Source organism: Pieris brassicae, chromosome 1, assembly GCF_905147105.1.
Source record: "Pieris brassicae chromosome 1, ilPieBrab1.1, whole genome shotgun sequence".
Classification (NCBI taxonomy): domain Eukaryota; kingdom Metazoa; phylum Arthropoda; class Insecta; order Lepidoptera; family Pieridae; genus Pieris; species Pieris brassicae.
In genome coordinates, this window is record NC_059665.1 from 22321826 (window position 1) to 22333689 (window position 11864).

The following is an 11864-nucleotide window of genomic DNA, read 5'->3' on the forward strand; positions in this document are numbered from 1 at the left end:
GGATTTAAAAAAATAAATTCATAAATACAAGAACCAAAACCCTTCTTTAGATATTGTGGCATCAGTCCATATATACCATAGATGCTTGTATACTAAAACAAACGTTAGTTTTACATACATTCAACATTCTTAATTTATATACTATATTTCGATTAAGATCTCCAACGTAATTGAACTCCAAGCCAGTATTAATTAGGAAACTACGTTGTAGTCTGATTGACTGATCTGTGAACTTTTTGTGTCACGTGGCTGACGTATAACAATCAATATTTTTAAAGGTAAAGAAAAAGTATACTCCTCCTAGAAAGCCGGTAAGTCGACGCGAAAATTATGGATTAATAATTATTTATAAGTTATAACGTTTAATCCACAACGCTTTTTGGAAATATATTTTATATAGAGTAATCTTTATAACAGATTATGTTTCGTACTGTCAGTAGCCATCTTGACCTTAAACGTTGAAGTTTTGATTCAAGGTTCAAGGCCACTTCATAAACAGCCGACAATGCACTTGCGGGCCCTCTGGCAGTGTCTGACCATGGGCGGCGGTGTCACTTAACATCAGATGAGTCCCTTATCCATTTGCTCCTCTTATGGAAATAGAAGATTACCGACGCTGGACACATAAATGTCCATTCAAAACCCACAGTATCAAATGAACTGTAGATTTATTATTTAAAGTATTTTATGCAAAACATACAACAGTTTTTAATTTGAAAGGCAAGAATTTATTGAACTTGAATGGCATAAATACTCCCTTATAAACTTCATACTTCAGTATTGGCAGAACCAGCTCTATCTCTCAGCTCAGTCAACGCGAGTGAACTAATTAAATATTCATACTGGTTACATAACGGTGTACCACTCAAACGAGTGATGTGATATTTGAGTCATTGGGTTGCAGAGGATTTGTCTGATGTCGCTGATCTGGAGCGAGAAAGAAGAGCGTTAGCAGTAAAGGGTAATTTGCTAGCCCGGAGGTTCTGAAGTCGAAGTTATTGCATTCAAGGCGTGTTTTAGCCAGAAGACGTTAAATATGAAGGATATTTGAAGTATTCAGTACAACATGTTCAGGTTGCTATTGGGCTTGCCGAGGTTCTGCAGAGCGCCAGGTATGTTTTCCGAGGACCGTACTAACGGATATAATGCCAACATTCAGAAAAAATCCTTGATGCATCGTGTTACTAGTACCAATAGTATCCTGAACATGTTGATCACTAAGAACATATATCTTAAAACGTTTGTATCCTGTCTACGCTCCAATATAGGATTTTTTGTATCTTTACTAACACAGCAAGAAAACCGAATTCTTCCCAACTAAAACTACATATATATGTCATTTGAAATAAATAAGTTAATATTATTATAACTTTCCTGTATGACAGCAGTGTAAATGTGGCATAATACCAATGAATATCGTAGAACTTTACCCAAGCAGGAAATGGTCTAAGGTCCCGTTCATAAAGTTGTCTTATTTCGAAACCTATTACTAAACGATTGCAGAAACAAAGCCTTCATTTGTCTGATAAAACAACTATTATTTAGTAAAGCAACCTGACCCTATTGGGTGTGTTGAATTATAGTCAGGTAACAAAATCTGCGAGCTGTGTTGGCTTGGTGACTGTTAGGTCTGAGGACGTAGTTCGATCCCCGGCTGTACTCCAACGGACTGTTCTGTCATCAAACGCATTTAACATTCGCTTGTACGGTGAAGAAAAAAATCCTGAGGAAACCGGACATAGAAGCTTACCTACTTGCCTATTAGAGATGATAACGTAACACATACAGAATTCTGAGGCCGGGAATACATGATAGAATTCCTTATAAACCCATCGAATTATATCTGGTCTAAGAAGATAGTGTAATAAACAATAATCATTATACTTTGCAAGAGGTACGGTACAAAAATATTTTGGTGGTACAATGTAATCTTCGCATATTCTGCCAAATATTGGCGTATAAATATGTCCTGAAAGAATTTTACATATTACATTACATTCTGACTCATATACCTTCACTTATATAAAATATATCAAATAATCATGAATAATAAGTTTTTTTTTCATGAATTAAGTAGATTTTTAAACACTAGTAGGAAAAATTTTGAATGATATAAGTTCATTATTGCCTTATAGTAAGGGAAACAGTTTCGCATCGTATTTTTTAAAGAAAATTCACAACATTTTTTAATACGGTTTATTTACATTTAACTAAAATATACAGGTACCATTTTGTTCTATAACTTATTGCCATCTTGTAGGGCCTTGATACTATTGCTGTAGAATTTTTTGGGCTTCTGATCAAAATACCGCGACAATTGGTTTCGGCAGTCCTCTCGTTATGTTCACCTGACACTACCTAAAAAATTCTGAAGAGACCAAAACAGGTGGTGAATGGTGGAGGATTTTATTACAAGTTCATAATGCCAAAAGACTTTTTCCCCAACCTTGGGAATATTTAGGATACCATAACATTAAAGTCTTTACGAAGAAGGAAGAAACATGATTTAGGCACTTAAATCTAATATTAAAACGAGGGTAACGGAGATAAAAATGTCCAGGGTTCAATTCCTTACATAATGTAACTATTACGTATAACTGGTTTAGCCCAGACCAGACAAGTTGCCTTAAATTCCTGTCCACTTTTAATGAGGGCGAGTAAAAGTACAGTTGTGGAGCTGTTAATATATTAATTTTCTTCTAGTTTTTTTTTGTATATAATGGAACATTTTTTATCTATGTCACTTGGCTTGAAACAGAATTAATTTATATTCAATTATCTTCAGAATTGTTTGCAGTACCACGACTGAATGAGAAGCAAAGAAATGTAAATAAAATAATTATTTTCTTAAATTAATATGTATTATAGTAAACCGCATTAAAGGCTATTAAAGATAACATGTTGTGTCCATTGGGATATGTGGTATACGACCTCAAAAAGCCAAGGAGTATATATAAACTTTGCTGGACGAGGCTTATAGCAAGATGCACCGATAACAGGTGGACTTTAAAGAGGATTATATGGAAAGAATCAAAGGGAAGCCGGAGATTAGGGCGCCTTAAAATTGTGGATAGAAGATATAGCCGCTGGAAGCGGAGAGAATGGAGAAAGAAAGCCATAGATTTTTGGGAAAAGCACACCCAGCACACCCGTGAAGGGGTTCCGATCATTGGTACTGAAGGGAGTTAAGATATGGAGTATCAAGAAAAAAATATAAATAACAAATCTTAACTGTTTATTTTATATTTGGGTAATATTAATTGTTATTATTATTGTTAATTTAAGTAACTAGTCAATTAACAATTGTGAGCCAATAACTATTATCAGGTTAAAACCAAATATTGACTTCCAAATTGTAATGTAAACAACCTATTATATTTTCACACAAAACTATTTAACATGTTGTATGTTACCTTTTGGGTAGGGATTTGTGTTCGAATGCACAGGCACTAATTAAAGATTTAGGTTGGCTGGTATATAGCAACGGTAACCACAGAGCTGGTATTTTCCTCGCTCAACTAATAAGTATCGCAATACATCGAGGAAATGTTGCCAGCGTTAAAATTAGGTACGACCGCCACAGGGACCAAACCCAAATTTGTTTCAATTGTCTATGTATCCATTATTTATTATTATTCCTGTGTTTATATAATATATGCAACACAGAATTAATTAAAAATAATATATAAAAAGTGTGAGGAATGTATTCTTGTATAGTATATCAGCTCTATGTAGTTAACAACTTTCTTCGTGTGCCGTATGGTCCTTTCCGCACAGATCGCCACACCACATATAATTTAACATATAAATACGACTATATCTAATGTTATACCATTGCACGATATACCATCAATACACATACAACATACCAACATGAAGATTTACTTTGTAAGTTATAGTATTAAAAGTTAAACACAAAATTAAGAAAAATATCGCAAATATTTTTGTAATTTTCTCATACGTGTAAACTGATTTTAAGTGTGATAACTGTTTTTAATACGTTCTATGTTATGTAATACAAAAACACGGTTAATGGATTTTAAAAAATTACCAATTGTTTTTAAAATTAAACCAGAGCAGTTTTACAGAAATTCCAGCAACTTATTAAAAAAAAGATTTTAAAAAAATTAGTTAATTTTTGTATCAAATATAAATCAATTTGTACGCCAATAAAAAAATCTACTCACATAATAAATTCACAATAAATAAAGTATCAATAATTTCGTTTAATTAAATAATTATATTTTTATGTGCTTATTATTTCGGTAGTTTAAAGATTTACGAAAATACGACAGAAGGCTCGTCACTTAGAATATTGGAGTAACTTAAACGCTTAATCTTTATTACAGGTATTTCTAGTGCTCTGCCTTCACTCTGTGTACAGCACAGAACAGAAGAAACGATCAGCATCAATACCAGTCAGACATTCCTATTCCGAAATCACAAATACAGTCGGAATACCTGTTCCTCATCCGGTACCAGTCAGCGTGCCAAGGCCTGTCCCAGTAGCAGTTCCAGTTGGAGTTGCAGTTGATCGACCGAGACCGGTCCCCGTGCTCATACCTCAGCCAGTCACCCAAGTAGTGACTCGACCGATTGCCGTACCAATTAATAGGCCGTATCCAGTACCTGTATCACAGCCTGTTCCCGTTACTGTGACTCAGGGGGTTGGTATTCCAGTACCTCAGCCGTATGCGGTTGGAGTACCAGCTCCTGTACCCGTTAGGGTTCCAGTAGCAGTTCCAGTGGCTACTAATGTTGTGTCGGGGATTGGTGGGGGATCTATAGTAGCTGGTTCTCTTGGATTGGGAGGGATTCTGGGAGGTTATGGGGGCTACGCTGGTGGGTATGGAGGTTATGCAGGGGGATATGGTGGTTATGCAGGGGGATATGGTGGTTATGCAGGGGGATATGGTGGTTATGGAGGGGGATATGGTGGATATGGATATGGAATTCCCGTGGGAGGAGCATCCCATGTTGTCAGCTCTGGGCATGGTTATCACCCTCATTAAAGCACAGATGTTTGTTGATATTAGACTACTTGGGTGTATGAAACCAAAACTTGATATCATTTAAAGTTTTTACTTTTTCTAGAAGATCCTTACGTAATGCTTAACCACGCCATCTAGTGGCAGTAATATTTATCAACTGATTTTGATAATTTAGACCATTCAACAATTAGGCGAAATTACTTGGAGATTTATAATGAAATTATATAATATTATGAATATTGATTATATTAAAGATTATATATTTTATTTACAGTTTTAAGGTGTCGGTTTAGTGTGGTGGTCGGTTTTTGTTAATCTAGTCTTATGACGTAGTTATATTTTGTATATGATTTTGACCCATCGATATTATAAGATTTTATTATTTAAGATTTTGGATGTGACTGATTCAATAAAGACTGTTACATGCTTCGTGTTTAATTCACCCAAGCACGTGAAAAAATTACACCGGTACGCCTGGACGCCACCACTAGCAATAACATTTAAGCGATTATGACGATCCTTGAAATGTGAACTTGGGTCCATAAGAAAATAATAGTAATACTAATAATGTAACAATTCGTAATTGTTAGATTTTATTTAAATTGTTGGATCAAATATGAATAATGGATAAAGAAGGAACAAAGTAAACAAAGGCGTAATTTATGTATCCCTAAGTTTAATGAATTGTACAGTCATTTGTTTCGAATGCATAACCAAGCACGCAGGACTTTTTGCATACATTTTGTCCGTCCTCCCGCGCCGTCATTTATTGCGCCTTATCGTTTTTTGACGGTACCTAAAAGTATTATTATATATATAATTATTCTACTTACATATGCACATAGACAATTCATAATATAAAACTTAAAAGAAAGCAAGGAAATTAAAGTCAGATAGTAAATAAACTGATATCACAAAATTCAGATAACGACCCTGATACGCTATCAATGTCCATTGTTAGTTTAGCGGACGGTTCGTGAAGTTCACTATGATGTCTAGTGAGTATTTTGTACATTATTTTATAGTCTTTAATCATATTTATAAATTTGCTGTTCATTGATTTAGTTGTTAGTTTTTAGAGATTTTGATATAAAATCTTAAAAATAATACGTGAACATTGTCACAGATTGATAAAAATTTACATAAATAATATCGATACTTTGTAATATGTGAATTTATTTATGAAACTATTATATATGTTAATATGAGGATTACTAAATTAATTTCTTGAACATTTAGAAATACATTGAAATATTTGTAATTTTTTGTATCTATTGACTGTGTATGACCAGTGTGTGATTAGATAGAACATATACAGTGTGCCTATGAACAGCGGGGGTTCAAACGATCTTAAACTTAGGCTATAAACTGTCTTTGGGTCTAATGAACTTGGTTTAAATATGAACCAAATATGACGTTGTAATAACAAATTTAGAGATAAATCGATATTGAAGAAAATTGTTTATTTACAGAATTTTCCAAATCATTGGAAGCAATACCTCGCCAACGCAGCTTCGCCTGCCTCTCATTGAAGTTTGGGAGTTTATTCTCTGGATTAGCTATAATTGTAAGTTTATTTAATAATAAGTACTAAATAATTAACTGTTAAATTACATATAATCATTTGGAAGGATTAGTTGAAAATGGATTTATCTAAAATATGGACAATAGATAAGCTAGAAAAAAGCATAGAAATATAGAGGTAGGAATTGGCGTCCTTCGATCTTTCACCCGTCAAACTCCTGACTAGCTGGTCCGAAGGCTGGTACGAGCCAAGGCTGTATATTTTGCTCACTCAGGCTTTCTTAGTTTCATAAGCGTGATCCCTATGTACGTGAAGCTAGCACATTTTGCACATTTACATGCGTGAAGTAGGAAGCCTACCTGAAGCGGAGTTACGCACCGAGAGTATAGCCAGACGTAGGCACTCTCTTCTACATTACAGTTATTAGTTTCATAGCAATTAACTAAATCGTGGGAGTTACGCCCCGAGAGTAGAGCCAGACGTAGGCACTCTCTTCTACATTACAGTTATTAGTTTCATAGTAATTAACTAAATCGTGGGAGTTACGCCCCGAGAGTATAGCCAGACGTAGGCACTCTCTTCTACATTACAGTTATTAGTTTCATAGTAATTAACTAAATCGTGGGAGTTACGCCCCGAGAGTATAGCCAGACGTAGGCACTCTCTTCTACATTACAGTTATTAGTTTCATAGCAATTAACTAAATCGTGGGAGTTACGCCCCGAGAGTAGAGCCAGACGTAGGCACTCTCTTCTACATTACAGTTATTAGTTTCATAGAAATTAACTAAATCGTGGGAGTTACGCCCCGAGAGTAGAGCCAGACGTAGGCACTCTCTTCTACATTACAGTTACTAGTTTCATAGCAATTAACTAAATCGTGGGAGTTACGCCCCGAGAGTAGAGCCAGACGTAGGCACTCTCTTCTACATTACAGTTATTAGTTTCATAGTAATTAACTAAATCGTGGGACTTACGCCCCGAGAGTATAGCCAGACGTAGGCACTCTCTTCTACATTACAGTTATTAGTTTCATAGCAATTAACTAAATCGTGGGAGTTACGCCCCGAGAGTATAGCCAGACGTAGGCACTCTCTTCTACATTACAGTTATTAGTTTCATAGCAATTAACTAAATCGTGGGAGTTACGCCCCGAGAGTAGAGCCAGACGTTGGCACTCTCTTCTACATTACAGTTATTAGTTTCATAGTAATTAACTAAATCGTGGGAGTTACGCCCCGAGAGTATAGCCAGACGTAGGCACTCTCTTCTACATTACAGTTATTTGTTTCATAGCAATTAACTAAATCGTGGGAGTTACGCCCCGAGAGTAGAGCCAGACGTAGGCACTCTCTTCTACATTACAGTTATTAGTTTCATAGAAATTAACTAAATCGTGGGACTTACGCCCCGAGAGTATAGCCAGACGTAGGCACTCTCTTCTACATTACAGTTATTAGTTTCATAGCAATTAACTAAACCGTGGGAGTTACGCCCCGAGAGTATAGCCAGACGAAGGCACTCTCTTCTACATTACAGTTATTAGTTTCATAGAAATTAACTAAATCGTGGGACTTACGCCCCGAGAGTATAGCCAGACGTAGGCACTCTCTTCTACATTACAGTTATTAGTTTCATAGCAATTAACTAAATCGTGGGAGTTACGCCCCGAGAGTATAGCCAGACGTAGGCACTCTCTTCTACATTACAGTTATTAGTTTCATAGCAATTAACTAAATCGTGGGAGTTACGCCCCGAGAGTATAGCCAGACGTAGGCACTCTCTTCTACATTACAGTTATTAGTTTTATAGAAATTAACTAAATCGTGGGACTTACGCCCTGAGAGTATAGCCAGACGTAGGCACTCTCTTCTACATTACAGTTATTAGTTTCATAGCAATTAACTAAATCGTGGGAGTTACACCCCGAGAGTATAGCCAGACGTAGGCACTCTCTTCTACATTACAGTTATTAGTTTCATAGCAATTAACTAAATCGTGGGAGTTACGCCCCGAGAGTAGAGCCAGACGTAGGCACTCTCTTCTACATTACAGTTATTAGTTTCATAGCAATTAACTAAATCGTGGGAGTTACGCCCCGAGAGTAGAGCCAGACGTAGGCACTCTCTTCTACATTACAGTTATTAGTTTCATAGTAATTAACTAAATCGTGGGAGTTACGCCCCGAGAGTATAGCCAGACGTAGGCACTCTCTTCTACATTACAGTTACTAGTTTCATAGCAATTAACTAAATCGTGGGAGTTACGCCCCGAGAGTATAGCCAGACGTAGGCACTCTCTTCGACTGTTAAAATTGCATTCAAATAGCAATTAGCACGTCATTATTTCGCTCATATTCTATTGTAATACGCGAGTGGTTAATATAGAGTAAAACAATAACCCTCTATTATTTAATGCACCCCGATGATCCAAGAACCGTACAGCCCACTAGGGCTAGTGTAGAGTAGTCACTAGACTAAGGCCAAGAAGCTTATATATTAGTTTATCTTAAGCGGTTGGAATAACTTCGTTACCACGATTCAGGGAATATCGTCATCGCAGTGATTAAAGTCGTAGATTACTACAGTATTTATCGTGTAATAAATATGTTTAAATTTATTTATAAGTAAACTTTGTCTATAAAGTCCTTTTTTATGCGGATTTCGGTCTCCAAAATATAAGTCATCGCTTATGGACAATATAAAACGATGTCACTGTACGATCGGAGATCTCAAGCCAGTGTCACCTACACTATCTACTTTGACAACTTGTTAAATGGTCAAAGAACATTACTCATGCTTCTTCATTCCCAAGGTGCAAAAGCAGCTGAATTTTCCAAATTCCGTCTGCAAAAACCAATATAAGAGTTCAGGCACCTCTCATCTGAATTATTCGCAATTATAACGGGATAAACACTACTTATCCAGAACTTTCGTTAGTGGGTTGATCAATTTAACAAAAACATCGTTAAGCGCCTCTCTGGAACCCTATCCGCATTGCTAAATATAGTAAAGTAAAGTACTAGTAAAGACTAAAATTGGATGGTTTTTTTTTACTTTTATGTTATGTTCACAATAATTGTCGTGTATTAGAATAGCTTTATTATACTACTGTAGAAAATGCAATATATGTGTGGTGCTTCAATAAATAAATGAAATGACATCTTTTTCAGTTATATTCAATACTCGCGCTCGCACAATGCATCGTTGCGTTCAGCCATTTGCCAAAAGAGTTTACTTCAGATGACTTTAACATTGTCTTTACTTACGCTGTGTTAATTGGAGTTACATTCACACACGCCTTGACTTTGTTCCTGAGTGCCATATTACTCGTGGGAATTATCAGGGTAAGTACTTAAAAAATATCTAAATAAAGTGACATGACTCAACAATACTGGCTGAATCGTCACAGGATCTAAATATATTAAGAAGAACAGAGTTTAAGGAACACATTGTTGAGGTATTACACAAATGTTCACAAATATACAAATCAGATTGTCTCTCTGGATACTTAAAATGTAACGCCTGTAGGATTTTACTAGCAAAGGTGCTTTCTCTCTGTGCGATGTTAGGAGTCGAATATTCGGACAGGTAAAATGAAACAAAATATGTTTACTATGGAATATTAGACTACTTTGTACTAGTCAGTCAGACTAGTACTAGTAGTAATTAAATTTGAACCGGTAGACATGTCATCGGCAAAAAACACAGAGAAGTGTTGGCGTCAGCATGCGACGCTGATCCCTGAGGCCGTAGGTTCGATCCCCAGCTGTGCACTAATGGATTTTCTTTCTATGTGCGCATTTAACATTAGCTCAAACGGTGAAGGAAAACATCGTGAGGAAACCGACTTGCCTTAGACCCAAAAAGTGGACGGCATGCGTCAAGCACAGAAGGCTGATCTACTTGCCAATTCGATTAAAAAAAATGATCATGAACAGATACAGAAATCTGAAAAGGTTGTAGCGCCATTGATTATTTTTTTTTTAAACTTTCGGTACTCTTTTTTAAAATAGCAAATCATTATACAAAATGACTATGGCACACAACACTTATTTTATAACAAATATCGCAAATAGTTAGAAGTAGTGGGGGGTGGTGTTTCATGGTTGATCGCTTTAACATAACCTTTGTTGTGGAATCAGCCAGTCGGTACATCAATCAATGTGAAGTAGGGAACAAACGCAAATATTGGCTGTTAGCCAAGTTTATAAATATCTCTTATCCGCGTTCTTAAGGATATCCCGGTTGTGCACAATATAAGGATCTTTCTTTCCATGTGTGACCAAAAAAACGGATGCAGGCCGAAGTCAAGCCACCATTTTTGTTTTTCAGGAGAAACTGCCACTAATGAAACCATGGATCGTGTGGACGTCCATTCAAGTGATTATGTCAGTCATTATGTTTGTTTTATGGACTACCTTTAGTCTGGTGAATCACGAAGGAAGTGGATCATTACTACTCTATGTCATAGAGTTCTTAGCTTTAAGTAAGTTATAATATTATGTAAAAATGTAATACTGACAAAGCTTAAAAGGCTGGCAATACTTCCTTGAGTCGGCCAGAGTATATGGGCCTTTTACTACTACTCTAGTAAGTTTAATGCCTGTTTATCCTCTGTGCTTTGACAAAATAGTAAAAAAATGCAAGTTTAAATTAGAAAGCTTTTCTATATTATATATGTTTAGGGATTTAAAATAAAAAAAACAAATATATATCTTAACCTTAGCAGGCTCATATTTAGCTACGTTTATTTAGAATGTATTATTATTATATAATCGGTAAAACTATACTCGTTTAATGTGTCCAATTAGTGCAGCTTCTCCAAGTGCTGAATAACACTTGATCAATTATTTTAAAAAATAATTCACGTTTCAGTTAAGAGTTGGTTAATATTATATTTATATTTCCTTAGGCATATAACTTACCCACTTTAATTATGAAAAATATTCATAATTATTATCAATGGGAAAGGTAAAATCATAAATAATTCATTATATAATATATTCCATAAGTAATGTCTTCTTTTTGTATAAAATCTTAATATTTATTATTTTAGTGATTCGTTTCTACATGCTGATGATTGTGGCCAGTTTCTATAAACAAGTAGAGGAAACAGGAGGAGAGACAGAAAGACTAAAGAATATTAACATAGATAGTTGGTATACTGTTTGATACTCCATATTATGCCTATTTGCAGTTAAAAAATAAGCTAAAAAAATATTGTTTCATTTATAAGGCGATTTTTTTTATAAATAGGTTTTACGGTTCTATAAACTGTAACCAAAATTTTGATTATCCTGTATTTTAGTTTTTATTATAGTAAAATTAAACAACGCAAGTATTCATC

At 35.3% G+C, this 11864-nt stretch overlaps 1 protein-coding gene across 1 annotated transcript; it reads left to right on the forward strand.

The window, feature by feature from the left end:
* Nucleotides 1-5957: 5957 nt before the first annotated feature.
* Nucleotides 5958-11862, forward strand: LOC123710584. Its single transcript, XM_045662590.1, has 5 exons — nt 5958-5989; nt 6464-6558; nt 9688-9861; nt 10850-11003; nt 11574-11862. The coding sequence occupies exons 1-5, from the start codon at nt 5980-5982 to the stop codon at nt 11687-11689; spliced, it is 549 nt and encodes a 182-aa protein (XP_045518546.1). The 5' UTR covers nt 5958-5979; the 3' UTR covers nt 11690-11862.
* Nucleotides 11863-11864: the final 2 nt, after the last annotated feature.

Coding starts and splice junctions, on each gene's coding strand:
- LOC123710584 (XM_045662590.1), top strand. Junction 9,862..10,849: donor TACTCGTGGGAATTATCAGG/GTAAGTACTTAA, acceptor TTTGTTTTTCAG/GAGAAACTGCCACTAATGAA. Junction 11,004..11,573: donor CATAGAGTTCTTAGCTTTAA/GTAAGTTATAAT, acceptor TTATTATTTTAG/TGATTCGTTTCTACATGCTG.